The sequence below is a fragment of the Acartia tonsa genome, chromosome 15 (genome assembly GCF_053477335.1).
Source record: "Acartia tonsa isolate MP-2025a chromosome 15, ASM5347733v1, whole genome shotgun sequence".
NCBI classification, from domain to species: domain Eukaryota; kingdom Metazoa; phylum Arthropoda; class Copepoda; order Calanoida; family Acartiidae; genus Acartia; species Acartia tonsa.
In genome coordinates, this window is record NC_137274.1 from 20,223,088 (window position 1) to 20,240,804 (window position 17,717).

The 17,717-nt window shown below is 33.7% G+C and overlaps 1 protein-coding gene across 1 annotated transcript; it reads right to left on the bottom strand.

Annotated features, from left to right (window-relative positions):
• Window positions 1-552: 552 nt before the first annotated feature.
• On the bottom strand, window positions 553-8,204 carry LOC145306980 (uncharacterized). Its single transcript, XM_080149320.1, has 6 exons — window positions 8,035-8,204; window positions 6,182-6,214; window positions 5,436-5,454; window positions 4,576-4,656; window positions 1,800-1,868; window positions 553-637 (listed from the first exon to the last, which is right to left on the bottom strand). The coding sequence occupies exons 1-6, from the start codon at window positions 8,063-8,065 to the stop codon at window positions 553-555; spliced, it is 318 nt and encodes a 105-aa protein (XP_080005446.1). The 5' UTR covers window positions 8,066-8,204.
• Between the last annotated feature and the right edge of the window lie 9,513 nt (window positions 8,205-17,717).

Consider the following 17,717-nt stretch of genomic DNA (forward strand, 5'->3'; position numbering starts at 1 on the left):
GGGGCCCATATCCCCCCCTTCGGGGGGGATGAGGGTCACCAAAATAAAAGTTTCGGAATGCTCTGACGGAGATTTAGTGCCATGAAAAAACCATTCGTCTCTATCTATCACGGTCTTGGCGGTATTAACGTTGCCCCATCGAAGGTTTTGCATTTTCACTTTTTTTTCACATGAGTCAGGATTTATGGAAACTCAGTTTCGCAACTTTTTAGGCGTTTTTTGGGCGCTTGCGCGCCCACCACGCGCGGACCGTTGGTCCGATCACCCCAAACTTTTTTTTGCTATCTGCGTATGGTAAATACGCAACTTTTGACACCTTTCCCATTTTCCTAGGTCACCCCCTTCCCCCCTAAATATTCAAGGCATTACCTCCAACCCCCCCCGTAAACCGGTATATAAAATTTTTCTCATGATCAGGGTATATGGAAAAATTGAAAATTTTTCGACAATTGTAATAAATTACAATTGTCTCCAATTTCCTTAATTTCCTTGTAATAAGTTTTGAATTCATTGAAATCTTTAGCTTCCGACAAAAAAAACTTTCGGGGATCATTATGTGTAGTTAAAAATAATTGATTGATGATTCCTGAATAGATATGGCACAGTGTAATACAGTAGATTCACAGTACGTACATGACTGAAATATAGATAGATAGATAGATAGATAGTTAGATAGTTAGATAGTTAGATAGATAGATAGATAGATAGTTAGATAGATAGATAGATAGATAGATAGATAGATAGATAGATAGATAGATAGATAGATAGATAGATAGATAGACTGAAATTGCCGATTAATTGATGTACATCCTTCATGATGATATACAAAATTACCACTTTTGTAGATATGATAAGTGGTTGAAACGTTTGAATACTCAACTTAATGAACCAAAAAATCAAAATTTAATATAAGCCCCCAAAGTTGTTAAGGAAACGAATAAAAAAGGATATCATATACTTTTGGGGACTAGTGTAATAAACAGCCCAATGTCCCCTACCTCCCTCAATGAGATATAAACCAGGGATAAGACAATGGGTGTTAAATTTATTTTCTGCCCAAAACTTTTTTTATATACTTAAATTATTGGTTGAAACTCAGGAAGGAAGAGGACATTGGGCTGTTTATTACACTAGTCACCAAAGTTTTATAATAACCTTTTCTTATTCGTTGGCTTAATAACTTTGGTAAATTTTATTTAATTTTAATTGGTTGGTTCATTATATTGATTGTCTAAACGTTTCAATGAATAATTGTAATCCAACGAAGGGGTAAACTTTGTGCATCATCATTAATTTGTCTTATCCCTTTAGATTCTGTTTGTTTTGGACTTACCAAACAAAATTCAATAAAAGTTTTTAAAGCCAACGAATAAGATACCGTGATTTAAAAACTTTGGCCACTTCTGGAAACAGCGTAAAGTGCCCCCCAAAAATAACGTCATACAATAAAATGACCAAAGAGAGGCCAGTGTAAAATTTTTCCATTGGTCAATTACAATGTATACTGGCCCATCATTGGTCATTTAATTGTATGACATCATTTATTGGAGGCATATTACGCTGTTCAATTTTTAATCTATTTTATTCCTGCAAGGTGCAACAAAACTGGAATAATCTTAAAAATCTTGCATCGCATTATATTAACGACAGTTTTCTGCGATTATTAAATAAAAATGATATTATTATTACAAGTTTTGCTAGGCCACTCAATGTTTTAATCGTATAATTTTTCTTTTTAATATCCGCGGAAATCTGTCTTTAAAACGATGCGAATATAAATATAAAATAACTATTATTACCTGTAGTCATTTGCAAGATTATCTAGGGTTCTATTTGAGATAGTTGTTCCATTTGTGATTAAAGTTATTCTAAAAAGATATAAATATAAGTAATAGGATGTCTTTGAGTCTGTCTGTTTCTATCTCTCTCTCTCCTATCCTCTTTCTCTCTTTCTCTCTCTCCTATCCTCTTTCTCTCTTTCTCTCTCTCTCTCTCTCTCTCTCTCTCTCTCTCTCTCTCTCTCTCTCTCTTTCCTTCTCTTACTCTCTCTTTCATTCTCTCTCTTTTTCTCTCTCTCTCTCTCTCTTTCTCTCTCTCTCACTCTTTATTTTTCTTTCTTTCTCTCTCTCTCTATCTCTCTCCCCCTCTCTCCCTTTCCTACTCTCTTTCTTCCTGTGTTTTTTCCTCTTTTTCTCACTTTATCTCCCTCTCTCTCTCTCTCTTTCACTCTCTCTCTCTCTCTCTCTCTCTCTATCTATCTATCAATCTATCTATCTATCTATCTATTTAACTTTACATAATCGTCTAATAACTCCTTTACAATGTAGCTTCTCATGTAGGTCCTGGGAAGGTTTATAACCATTTTGGGGGGAGGGATCAATTAACCAACCCTTCTAAGAAAGATCGCCAATAGGCGGTTTTTTTTGACGATTTCTTTTGGGAGGTTGGAAATAGCTATAAACCTTCCCAGGACCTATGAGAAGCTACCCTGTAAAGGAGAACCATATCGGTCCAGCGGTTAGCAAGATCCTTTGGTAAAAACAGACAAACAAACAGACAGACAGATAGATATCCTTTTACTTTATTATTAGGATGATTTAACATAAAATGTATTACACTGTGTTTCTTAGTAATACTCGTTACAATAACATTTTAATACTGACAAAAAATATAAAAATTCAAAGATTTTTACAAAAAATATTAGAGGATTTTTTATGACATAATTTAAATGTCAAATATTTTAAGATCTAACTATCCTTATAATAAAGTAACAGGATGTCTGTCTGTTTGTTTGTTTGTCTGTACTGAAGGATCTTGCTAACCGCTGAGCCGATCAAGTTCTTATTAACAGGGTATCTTATCATAGGTCTTTTGGGGGAGGGTACCACCACCCCTCCATGAAAAATCGACCGTATAAAAATTTTACTTTTCTTTTGGGATTCAACTCTCCCCTCCTCAAGTGCCCCCAAGAGGCCTCTAGGGGCGTAGCAGCTAGTATATTACAAGGTAAAGGGGTGAAGGCAATCGATAATAAGTAAATATACAACCCCAATTATGTACAACAAAAATACCCCTTATGTAGATTAAAATTAGTGGTGAAAAAGTATGGACACTTCTAAATAAAATAAAAACGGACAATATGCGGTGAACTGTGATTCTTTCCACTGCCATTAAAGATAGACAGCTGAAAATTACCGTGGAGATTCCTATGACAAATATACATCTAGTCTACATGGATTTTGTCCGTCTGTCTGACGGTCAGGCTTCAAAGACGTAATAGTTATTTCTCGCATATAATCAGCTTTCCGTGGATATAGAATGTACAATTATAAGATTAAAACCAGTTTTTTTTTAGCCCCGAGGTGCCAAAGGTTCTGAAGGCACGGGCTTAAAAACTGGTTTTAATCTTATGATTGTACATTTTTATATTCGTAGCAAGCTGGATATAATACGATGCTAGACATAGTTTTTTCGTATGGATGAGAACCGGTTCCTATCCACCGGATTCAACTTAATACGAGAAAGGTTTATTATAATATCTCTCTTTTTTTTGTTATAACAATTGAACATCTGTTGTATAACTCACTTTGTCCGTGTGTCATTTCCATGATGTTTTTTATCTTTTTTGCTACTTATGGATGTTGTCATCCTTTGTTACAGTTAGAATCGTATTATAGACAGCTTTCCGTGGATCTTAAAATGAAAAATTATGATATTAAAACAAGGTTTGTTAGCCACCAGAGGCCGAAGGACCGGGCTAACAAAACTTGTATTAATTTTATAATTTTTAAATTAATATTTGTAGATAATTATCTGTAATACGATGCTGTATATGACTGTTTGGTATGGCTGAGAACCGGTTCTAATATAGCGGATTTTGATCGGTTTCAAAGCCATACTGGAATAACCTTATCTTGCTGCTATTTATATCTTTTAGATTTTTGTCGATTTCTCCTGAGAGGGTGGTGTTACCCTCCCCAAAAATAGCTATAAACCTTCCCAGGACCTACGAGAAGCTACCCTGTAAAGGAGAACTATATCGGTTTAGCAGTTAGCGAGATCCTTCGATACATACACACACAGACATATATTTAAAATGATTATATGAAGCAGCTTATAGAGCCTAATAAAAATGACGTCATACAATACAAATGACCAATAATAGGCCAGTTTACATTTTACCATTGGTCAATTAGAGTGTATAGTTGCCTATCATTGGTTAATTAGAGTGTATAGTGGCCTATCATTGGTTAATTAGAGTGTATAGTGGCCTATCATTGGTTAATTAGAGTGTATAGTGGCCTATCATTGGTTAATTAGAGTGTATAGTGGCCTATCATTGGTTAATTCGAGTGTATACTGGCCTATCATTGGTTAATTTGAGTGTATAGTGGCCTATCATTGGTTAATTAGAGTGTGTAGTGGCCTATCATTGGTCATTTGTATGGTGTGATTTTTATTAGGCACTATAAGCTGCTTCATATCATTATATCAAATTAACAGGCTGCCTGTGTGTTTGTCTGTATCAAAGAATCTTGCTAACTGATGAACCAATACGGTTCTCCTTTGCCTTACCTTGTAAGATTCACTTGTTGAGTAAGGTTACTCGCTTCTAAATTTGAGTTTGTGAATAGAATGGCTGGAAATATTACTGATACTATGATTCCAATACAGTCTAGATTTTCAACATTTTCAACATTAATTTTATCTAAACAGACAGACAGACAGACAGACAGACAGACAGACATACAGACGACAGACATACAGACATACAGACATACAGACAAACAGACAGACAGACAGACAAACAGACAAACAGACAGATTTACTTTATTATAAAGATATGGCTGGAAATATTACTGATAATATAATTCCAATACAATCTAGATTTTCAACATCTTAAACATTAATTTTATCTAAACAAACAGACAGACAGACAGACAGACAAACAGACACACAGACAGACAGAAAGATAGACAGACAGACAAACGCACAAACGGACAAACAGACAGACATACAGACAGACATACAGACAAACATACAGACAAACAGACAGACAGACAACAGACAGACAGACAACAGACAGACAGACAGACAGACAAACAGACAGACAAACAGACAAGCAGACAGATAAACAGACAGACAAACAGACAAACAGACTAACGGACAAACAGACAAATAAACAAACAGACAAATTCATTTTATCTAAAACTAGCAGCTATGCCCCAAGAGGCATCTAGGGAACATAAAATGTATTCTTTTCAATCTATGTAAAGAGTATTCTTGGGAGCGTGGTGGTACCTTCTCCCAAAATGGTTATAAACCTTTCCAGAACCTATGAGAATCTACAATTTAAAGGAGAAGCATATCGGTACATCAGACAGATTGAGATCTTTTTACTTTATTATAAAGATATTGCTGGAAATATTATAGAAACTATAATTCCAATACAGTCTAGATGTCAACATTTTAAACATTTATTTTATCTAAAACTAGCGGTTACGCCCCTAGAGGCATAAACGTTATTTTTAGAATTGTATTATAAACAAATATACAATTATAAGATTAAAACCAGTTTTATATTCGATGCTAGACATAATTTCTCAGTATGACTTAGAACCGATTCTAATCCATCGAATATTAATTGTTTTCGAAGCCAAACACTGGAAAATATTTTCCTAACGCACTAAAATAACACCATGATTTATTGGCCATTGTCTTATCCTCTCGTCGGGAAGGTGTTAGGTTCGAATCTCGGTCCGACACCGCGTCATAACTAAAGACGTTAAAAATGGTTCCCACTGCTACTATGTCAGATGCGCGACATAAATAGTTAGAGTGGGGGGAATGCCTTGGCCCAAAACAGGCGCAACTCGTTACCATGCACAGTTAGGACTTCTCAGACAAAGGTCGTGCATCACAGAGAGTTGGTTGTCTGTAATGTACTGTACCACGGGTATGAGGTGAAGGACCAAGAGTCTGGCCTTGAGTTGACAAGTTGACTGTTAGTCCAGGTCCAACTCACCCATACGACATTAGCAACATTAGCATCCCTTTAGATTCCTGCGTTTTATATATTTCATAACTTCGTATAAGAAGCCAGCTTTCCGCGGATAGTATAGCTTAAAACAGGTTCTAATCCAGCGGATATTGATCGGTTTTAAATGTTTTAAAATGTTGCCTAATAGAGCCTGAAATAGACTAACTAATATCACTGAAAAAACAACAGTCTTTAACCCTTACAGATCGGGGAGGGGGGGAGCTCCAAGAGCCCCCCCCCCCCCCTAGTTTTTTCAATCTCATCTTTTTGTAGATAAGATGGAGAGATGTGACTTCATGACTTTTTAAGTTTAGTAATTATACGTCGGCAAGAGATGATTTTATTAGGATATCTGGTCTGTGTCGGTCGTGGTGTCCGGTCAAAGCCGACTTTATAACCGATTTTTGTCCGGCTTTTACACCAGAAATATATCATGAATATCGTGGCTTCTATTTCAGCTAGAGACCTACAAATTTTTTTGGTAAATCCTTGATCAACAATAAACAGATAATAATATTAATTGGCGCCGCTAACCGCCGTAACCGCCGAAAATAGCGGTTTCCGTTATTTGCCGTTTTTCGGCGATGATTAGAAAAAGTAATTTTTTTGTTATAAAAAATATTAGTTCATCCTAAAATTTGGTCATCCCAGCTGCAAAAATTTTACGTCTTTATCTGTAACAGGAGCCGAGATAGAGGGGGGGAGGGGGGCTCTTAGGTTGTTGTTGTTGTAGCCATGATTCTCTGAAGTTAGGACTCAGATACACATGGAGACTGGAAGTGAGAATCCTTTGGCCAATCTTAGATTGGTAAGCTTCGCGCACAGCTTATTGTATTCTATGTTACATTACAAGCTGACCCGCAATTCTCGTGGAAGCTACTCAATTATTACATCACCCTGGCCTAGAGTTTTGGCAGGTGTTCCATATTAAGCCACCCTAATTAATGGCACTCTCATACGAGGAGCATGGATGAGGGAAAGCATGGTTAGAGCTGCTTGATTTGTAGAATCCTAACTTCCTACAAATCTCCCCTCTTACAACCCTAGGGCATCTTAGGGAAGGTTGCGTGATCATAATCTGACAAATTGCGACAGCATTTGTCAACCAAGTGCAGAGTCTATGTGGGGACTTGAACTCAGTTTCTCCCAACCACAGCGTAGTGCGCTAACCACTACACTATGGGACACCCTGGGCTCTTAGGTGGGAATTGGGGCCCGATCTGTAAGGGTTAATAAAAAACAAGACGGAAAATGTTCATAGATGCATAATTGTATCAGACGAATTATATTTTTTATTTAATTTGCATTCTGGAAGATTTAACGTTTTTTTAAATTAATTTGCTTAACAACTTTGGGAACTTTTATTGAATTTTGATAGGTTCATTAAGTTTAAGTGACCAAATGTTTGAATCACTAATTTTGGTTTACAGAAGGGATAATTTTGTGTATCATCAATTTATTGGCCATTGTCTTATCCCTTTAGTTCCCGGATAATGAAAAATTTGGTGCCTTTACTTAAACCTATTTTGTTACAAAACTGGAATTAATTTTATGATTTTTATTTTATTGTTACCGGAAAATTGTCTGTACCACGATGCTATACATGGTGTTTCAGCATGGCTGAGAAATGGATCTAATCCAGCGGATATTAATCGATTTGGAAGCCATACTGGAAATTTCTTTTAAGTTTTATACTATCGTATTATAGACAGCTATCCGCGGACATTAAATGGATAATATAGCTGAGAACAGGTTCTAATCCATCGGATATTAATCGGTTTCAAAGCCATACTGAAAAATAAATGTCTACCTCCAAGTAACATCACATCAAGATATAGGCAATTGTCTTATCCCTTTAGATCCCTGAGTTTTATATATCTATGTATACTATCGTATTATAGACAGCTATCCGCGGACATTATGCGGATATTATAGCTGAGAACAGGTTCTAATCCAACGGATATTAATCGGATTCAAAAGACTGTTGTTTGAACCTAGAGTTTTCAGATTCATTGTGCAGCTCATTTCTTGGAGGTCCGGCCATTTTAATTTAATAATCTGAAATAAATACAAATCCGCTTACAATCCGCTGGATTAGGACCGGTTCTCAGTCATACAATCCGCGGATAATATCAGCGGAAAGTTGTCTATGATACTATGCTTTATATTCCTTGTAAAAGAGGGGATAATGGGCAGTTTATTACACTAGTCCCCAAAGTTTTTAAATGACATTTTCTTATTCGTTGGCTGAATAACTTTGGGGACTTTATTTAGGTTGTTTGATTGATTTCATTGTTCGAACGTTTTAACCACTAAATTAAATATAAGTTTAACACGTCGGATAAAAAAAATTTTAGTAAGCATTATTTGGAAGTTTAGAACAAATCAAAAATGTTGAAATGGTTGAAAAATGTGTACACTAAACTTAACTATTCAAATTCTATAAAAGTCTCCACCTTGGTAAATAAACTAATAAAACTGTGGGGACTCCTCATAAATTGAAAATGCCAAATGGAGTTACGACGAACAGGCTAATTAATAGAAAAGCTTCGCTCAAAAAACAAACATTATAATTAACACAAAAGAACACTTGTTCTGCTAGAAACTTTAAAAATTCAAAAAATTTCTCCTTTGCTCTTTTACATTTTTATTCTCTCTCTCTCTCTCTCTCTCTCTCTCTCTCTCTCTCTCTCTCTCTCTCTCTCTCTCTCTCTCTATCTATCTATCTATCTATCTTTATCTCTATCTCTCCCTCTCTCTCTCTTTATTTAACTCTATTTCTATATTTTTAAAATTTTCTCTTTCCCTCTCTCTCTCTCTCTTTCTTTCTCTATAAATCGTTATAAACCTAAGAGACTAAGAGAAGCTTCACTAAATAAAAAGAACCATATTGGTTCAGCATTTACCGAGATCCTTCAGTACACACACACTCATACACACACACATGCACACACACACACACAGTCTAACAGACAGGATAAAAAATTTTACTGACCCACCTTTGATTTATTTATTTTAAAGCATTTAAACAAAGGGCTCGGCAGCTGCCCATGTTAGCAGAGAGAGAGAGGGGACAATGGGCTGTTTATTACACCAGTCCCCAAATATTTATAATAACGTTTTCTTTATCGCTGACTCAGCAAGTTTGGGGACTTTTGAAAAATTTTGATGGATCTTGGACAAAGTAGCCTCGGCCAAAGTAGCCTCGTATAAAGTAGCCTCCGGACAAAGTAGCACCCGGACAAAGTAGCCTCGGGACATTTACTTAAGAAAATTAGCCTCCTAAGGAAAGTAGCCTCCACAGTTGATAAAGGTCATGGCTGCAGCGCTCGGCCTCCTGGCCTGCCTAGCCGTAGATGCTCGGCCCCCTAACCTATCCCTTTAGATCCCTGGTGAAATTGTCATATTATTAAACTTAAAAATTTTAATCTAAACCTGTTCCAAACGCGGCTGCCAAGCCCTGTTTTAAACATCCGAGCATTGTTTTGTTTTTTCCTGTTTTAGCACGCATAACTTGTTTTACAAAGCTTTGATTTTTGGGGGGCAATTAAATTAGGGATCTAAAGGGATAAGACAATGCTCGATAAATTGATGTACATCCCCGCTGATGATACACAAAATCATCCCTTCTGTAGATTAAAATTAATGGTTAAAATGTATAAACACTAAACTTGATAAATCAACCAATCAAAATTCACTAAAGTCCCCAAAAATGTTAGGAAAGCCAACAAATAAGAAAATGTTATTACAAAACTTTAGGGACTAGTGTAATAAGCAGCTCATTGTCCCCTCCCTCCCTGCATTTGTTCAACTTTTAAGTATCTATCTAACAATATCTATCTATCTATCTATCTATCTGTCTATCTATCTATCTATCTATCTATCTATCTATCTATCTATCTGTCTATCTATCTATCTATCTATCTATCTATCTATCTATCTATCTATCTATCTATCTATCTATCTATCTATCTATCTATCTATCTATCTATCTATCTATCTATCTATCTGTCTATCTATCTATCTATCTATCTATCTATCTATATATCTATCTATCTATCTATCTATCTATCTATCTATCTATCTATCTATCTATCTATCTATCTATCTATCTATCCATCTATCTATCTATCTATCTATCTATATATATATATATATATATATATATATCTATTTAAATCCTCCTCCATTTAAATGTGTTAAACATTACTTTCTTAGTTTCTTACAGTTTCCTATCTTGTTAAAATAAGAACCATTTACATCCCCCCCCCCTCTCTGACTAGAGAATCGGTTTTGCGGTTAGCGAGATCCTTTGGTACACACAGACAGACAAATATCCTGTTACATTATTATAAGGATTTCTTATAAATTGAAGGAGATAAAAGGTGGGGGGGGGGGTTAGTTAAAGTCTTACAAAGTTATAAGATAATATAGGAAATTGTTTTTAATCTATTTTTGACATTTTTAAGAAAACAAACATTTGACAAGAATAAATAAGTTCATTGCTTATAACAACAGAAAAATTAACAAAAAACAAGGATGACAATATCCATAAGTAGTGAGGCTCAAAAATGATGAAAGAATATCGGGAAAATTTTGATATAGAGCAGTGTCATACATGTAAACTTTAAATTTTTGTAAAATAGGGAAATCACGAAACCTTTAAAATTATGCAACCTTTAAAATCACGCAACCTTTAAAATCAGCAAAACTTAACATTCTAAGAATCGATCTAGCACCGCAATTAATAGACAAATCTTAATGAAACTTGATGGGAAAATGTAGAATATGAGCATATTCAATCCCTGATGATTTCAGCCCTCAATCTTGAATAGGAATAGAGAAAATTACGAAAACCTAAAAGTCTAGGAATCGATCTAGCATCCCAAATAACAGACAGGCGGACAAAACAATTTATATATCAGATGGGCATATGGGAATCCTCACTAAAAATTTCATCTGTCTATCTTGAATAGGAGCCGAGAAAATCACGTTTCCCCCATAGCGTTACGAACTGACTGACTGACGGACAGACATAGTGAATTATAGAGTAGTTTCGCTTATAAAAAGAATAAAATAATATAATAATTCTGAGGAAAACTTAAAACATCAAATATAGAAATATCAAAATTCTCAAAATGCTATTTTTTTCCTTTTTAAGTAGCGAAGCTACTCTATAATTTGAAATGTCCGTCTGTCCGTCTGAAAGGTGATTTTCTCAGCTCCTACAAAAGATACACGGCTGAAACTTCTTGCCAACATTTATACTCCACTAACGGCTACGCCCCCAAGAGGCCTCTAGAGGCACTTGAGGAGGGGGGTGTTTGAATCACAAAACCTATTTTTTAATTTAGATTTTTTTAAAGTAAATAAAAAAAATTTTAGGATGGGGTTGAGCGAACCTCCCCCCCTCCCCGACCCCATTTTTTATTCTAGATTTAAAAAAAATTATTTCTTTTTTTTTTGGGGGGGGGGATATTTTTTTCTAGGGGTGATTTCGCTTGGGAGGGTGGCGGTACTCTCCCCTAAAATAGTTATAAACCTTCCCGGGACCTATTAGAGGCTACCCTGTAAAGAAGAATTCGATCGGTTCAGGGGTTAGCGAGATCCTTCGGTACAGAAACGAAACACACATCCTGTTACTTTATTATAAGGATATGAATTTATGCAGAGTTTAGTTTTTTTATTTTTTAAAACTTTCAGACATTTTTTAAGGTTTCGTGATTTAATTTTTTTGCATATTTATTTGTATATTGTATCTCTATTATTTTCTTTGTTAAGATATCAGTTAATCATCTTTATAACTCACTTTGTCCGTTTGTCTATTTCATAATAGATTATGTACTTATGGATGTTGTCATCCTTGTTTAATTAGATTCTAAAGATAATGAAACTTGAAAATGAGGTAAAAAATTAAAATTATGCTCAAATATCAAAATCCAGCCCTAATAATCAGAGATATAAAGGGATAAGACAATGGCCTATAAATTGATGTACATCCCCGATGATTATACACAAAATTGCTCCTTCTACAGATTACAGTTAGTGGTTGAAACGTTCAGAAATGAACTAACCAATCAAAATAGTCCCCAAAGTTATAAAGCCAACGAATAAGAAAACGTATTATACAACATTGGGGACTAGTGTAATAAACACCACCCCTCCCTGCCTTTTAATAGCTAGTTTAACCCTCCCTCAAAATTCTTTATTACAAAATTTAAGTATACGAAACAAAAAAAATGACATCTTATATCGTTTTATAAATGTTGTATTTTTTAATCTTAGATAGATAGAAACTGGTTCTTTCTTACGTCTTGAAATATATAGATAGATAGATAAATAGATGGATGGATAGATAGATAGATACTAAGATACATAGATATATATATGTATAGATAGATAGATAGAAAGATAGATAGAAAGATAGATAGAAACTGGTTCTTTCTTACGTGTTCTGAAATTTATAGATAAATAGATACTAAGATACATAGATAGATAGATATATAGATAGATAGATAGATAGATTGATAGATATATGTGTAAATAGATAGATAGATAGAAACTGGTTCTTCCTTACGTCTTGAAATTTATAGATAGATAGATTGATAGATAGATATATGTATAGATAGATAGATAGAAAGATAGATAGAAACTGGTTCTTTCTTACGTCATGAAAGTTATAGATAGATAGATACTAAGATACATAGGTAGATAATTGTATAGTATATAGATAGATAGATTGATAGATATATGTATAGATAGATAGATAGAAACTGGTTCTTTCTTACGTCTTGAAATTTATAGATAGATAGATACTAAGATACATAGATAGATAATTGTATAGTATATAGATAGATAGATATATGTATAGATAGATAGATAGATAGATAGAAACTGGTTCTTTCTTACGTCTTGAAATTTATAAATAGATAGATAGATACTAAGATTAACAATAAGGTATAAATATAAGTGTAGCAACTCTTTATCGTTACCAGAAAGTCTGTACGTTCATTTGAAATTTTTTTTACAACATTTTCTGTATGATATATTCATCTGATTTTTGGAATATTGATTTCTAGGACAACAAGGAATAATGTTATTTGCCAAGCTTCTCTATAAATAAGTCCAAAAACTGTCAGTATGTCCTTAAACAGTATCCTGTATTTAGGCAACTATTTCTATAACATTAATATTTAATTTTCCTTGCATATACTAATTAATAATTTATGTTTGTTTGTTTATTCTAAAGCTTTGCTTTTTTGGATGTTGTCATCCTTGTTTTTAAAAATGTGTATTTGAAAAAAGAAAGTCAAAACAAAATTTGTAAATTTGTTGCAAAACTGCTTAAATACAGGATAATGTTTAAGGACATACTTACATTTTCAGGCTTGATTATAGAGAAGCTTCTCTTATAACATTGTACTTTGTTGTCATAGGAATCAGTTTTTTTAAAAATCAGATCAATCGGATGATTATATCACATAAAAAATTGTTGTTAAAAAAGTAAAAAAACAACATGTTTAAAATGGACGTACGGACATTCTAGTAACGAATATAGAGTCGCTATGTTTCCTAGTCGTATCTAACTGTTAAAGCACTCATCATGCAAAGTTTGAAATCAATAGAACAATTCTAACACGAAAAAATACATCTGTTATGGACGTACGGACTGACCCTAATTATAGAAAAGCTTCGCTTTATTAAAATGTTTTCTTAAAACAAGAAAGCATTGTTAAACATATTTTCGAAACCGATTATTATCCGATGGATTTGAACCGGTTTTAATCTTATAATTGGACATTTCATATCCGCGGAAAGCTGTTTATAATACGGTTTAAAACAAGAAAGCATTGTTAAATTGAATGCAAAACATTTTTTTCTTTTATTTTTCTCCTGGATTCTCCTTTTTATATTTAGTTTTTCAGGAGCGCGGCAATTCTATAATTAGGGTTGGTCTGTACGTCCGTACGTATTGGATAGCTTTTTTCAGTAATTTAAGCATGTTAGAATTGTCCTATCGATCTCAAACTTTGCATAGTGATTCCTGCAGTAGTTAAGTACGATTTAGAAAGCGTAGCAACTCTATAATCGTTACATAGAATGTCCGTACGTCCACTTTAAACATGTTTTTTTTTCCTTTTTTAACAACAATATTTTATGTGATAAAATCATCCGATTGATCTGATTTTTGGATTAATGATTCCAATTACAATAAGGTACAATATTATGAGCGAAGCATCTCTATAATCAAGTCCTAAAACTGTTAGTATGTCCTTAACAGATTTCTGTATTTAAGAAGTTTTGCAACAAATTTATATATTTTTCCAAACTTTTATATTTTTATAATTTGTATATTCTGTTCTGACACTCTACATGAGTTAATGTTCGTCTGTCAGAGTTAATGTTCAGAGCTTCGCTTTTATGGATGTTGTCCTCAATAATTAACTATTGAGGGAGTGGACATTAGGCTGTATATTAAACTCTAGTCCCCAAAGTTTTATAAAAACGTTTTCTTATTTGTTGGCTAGCTTAACAACTTTGGGGACTTTAGTGAATTTTGTTTGGTTGGTCATTAAGTTTGGTGTTCAAACGTTTCAACCACTAATCTTAATCTACTTAAGGAGTTATTTTGTGTATCATCATTGGGAATATACATCAATTTATCGGCCATTGTCTTATCCCTTTAGAGCGGCCATTCTATAATTAACCAGGGAGGGAGGGGACAATGGGCTGTACATTACACTCTAGTCCCCAAAGTTTTATAATAACGTTTTCTTATTTATTTGCTTAACAATTTTGAGGAGTTTTATTGAACTTTAATTTATTAAGTTGAGTGTCCAAACGTTTCAACCACTAATCTTAATCTACACAAGGAGTTCTTTTGTGTATCATCATTTGGGATGTACATCTATTTGTCGGCCATTCTAGAATTAACAAGGGAGGGAGGGGACATTGGGCTTTATATAACACTCCAGTCCCCAAATTTTTTATGATAACGTTTTCTTATTTGTTTGGAAAGAAAACAAAGTAGCCTAGGAGTTAGTATTCCAAAAAAAACAGATCAATATGATAATTATGTCACTTAAAAAGTTTAAAAGTTGAAAATCAGCATGTCTAAAATGGACATACTCACGAACGAACGGAAAGACCCTATAGAGAAGCTTCGCTTTTAAAAAGTAGCCTGCTGCTTCAAAATATCTGTAGCTAAAAACCTTCCCAGATTTGAAAACTTGATTCAGTCTTTTTCATGGAGGGAGGGGACATTAGGCTGTTTAGTGCAGTAGTCCCCAAAGTTTTACAATAACGTTTTCATATTCGTTGGCTTAACAACCTTGGAGACTTTTATTGAAATATTTTTGGTGGGTTTTTAAGTTAGGTGTCCATACGTTTCAATCAATAATTGTAATTTACAAAAAAGGGAATTTTGTGTTATCATCATTGGGGATGTACATCAATTTCTCGGCCATAGTCTTCTCCCTTTAGATTCTCTCTTACTTCTATATCATTCTATGTGTGTATGTCTGTGATTTAAGATCTCGCTAACCACTGTACCGATATGGTTCTCCTTTACATTGAAGCTTTGCATAGGAAGCTAGTATATTTAAGAAACGGAATAATAATTTCATGTTACAAAAGCACAATTGCTTCACAAAACAACATCATAATCTTATTTTTTTTCCCGGGAAGGTTTATATTTTGGGGTAGGGTACCACCACCCTTCCAAGAGGAATTGCCCCTAGAAAAAAATTCCCCCCCTCCAGAAAATTTTTTTTCTATTATTTTTTTTACAAAAATATAACAGGTATTAAATATCAAACATATATAATTATCCCATCTACCTAATTTTTAGATTATGTTATCGGCGAAGCATCTCTTATGGTTCACAACATTTTAAACATACATTTTTTGTTTATGCTCATGTAGACGTTTTGGTGTGCTTATTGCTCTATGTCAGGTTTAGGCTAAATTGGGTAAAAGCTAGCCCTGCAGGGTTAAGGTACTTTCAGTATAGGATTAAAGTAAAGGAGTAAGGATTAAAAATACCTCCCCCCCCCACCCATGCACTTACTTTAAACTTTTTAAAAAACTTTTTATAATTTCTTTTTTGCTGTTCTACTTATGAATGCTGTCATTCTTGAATTTATTAGCTATGGACCTCTTTAATTCACTTTGATTGTCCATTGTTCGGTCCGTCTGTCCGTAACGTAGGGGGAGAAAGTCATTCAAAAATCAGCCAAGTGACGTCATAGAAATTAGTGATTATCTCTCTCTTTTTTAGGGGTATTTCTTTACTTTTCTCCTCTCATTTTTATGACGTCATATGGCTAATTGTTGAGTGATTTTCACCCCATAAACGTCTGTAACGGGAAATATGATTTTTTATGATGTTGTTATCCTTGTTAAAATGGAAACAATTTATATAGGGCTCTTGTCGTTAATTTCGACATGTCAAAATTGTCCTATAGATTTCAAACTTTGCATGATAATTCCTATAACAGTTAGGTACGACGTTGAAAGCTTAGTAACTCTATAATCATTATCATAATGTTAGTACGTTTATTAAAAACATATTGCTTTTTAACTTTTTTGGACAACAACATTTACTAAGATTTAATTAAATTATTGATCTGATTTTTAGAGGACTGATTCATATTACAACAAGGTACAATATTGTAAGCGAGGTATCTCTATAATCAAGTCACAAAAGTGTAAGTATGTCCTTAAACTGTATTCTGTATTTAAGAAGTTTTGAAACACATTTACGTACAATTTTATTAAAAATTATACATATCTTTGCGTATTTAGTTCTGACACTCTACAAGAGTAAATATTCGTTACAGAGATTCGCTTTTATGGATTTAAAAGCTATTGATCCATCTCAACCCAAGACTACTTTATCAAACTAACATCTTTGTACAGGCCAAATATATATTTTAAAAACTAAGGTTTTTATTCTCAATCGTCCTGTAATGAAAAAAAAACACAAATCAGTAAATAATGTGTACAAAAAGTCAATCTTGAATTAGACATTATATGTTACTTTTTAGCTTTCAGTGAATTGTAGGGATGCATCGCATCTTTATAAAAGTTGGGTATGTAAAAATGCTGTTAAATATTCAATTTTCATAATTTATATTATTAAAAAAATACTTTTTGAAAGGTTGAAGAACTTGGAGCAAGAGGGGATTGTTGTTTACATTTTTTTTTATTTTTCAAAATATTGCAACTGCATCTTACAAACGCTTTTTTATGGATGTTGTCATCCTTGTTTTTAATGCATTTTTTCTGCAAGGTCACTTTTCTCTCACTACAATAGTAATACTCTTACACTAGTGTCCAGAAAATTACTAGAAAAAGACAGCACTAAAATACACCAGGGATCTAAAGGGATAAGACAATGGCCGATAAATTGATGCACATCCCCAATAATGATGATACACACAAAATTATTCCCCCGTGTTTAGCGTAAAAAAAGTGGTTAAAAAGTTTGAACACTCATTTTTAATGAAACAACGAATCATAATTCACTGTTAAGCCAACAAATAAGAAAACGTTAATATAAAACTTTGAGGACTAGTGTAATAAACAGTCCATTGTCCCCTCTCTCTCTTTCTCTCTCTCTCTCTCTCTCTCTCTCTCTCTCTCTCTCTCTCTGATAATACATTGTATTTATGTA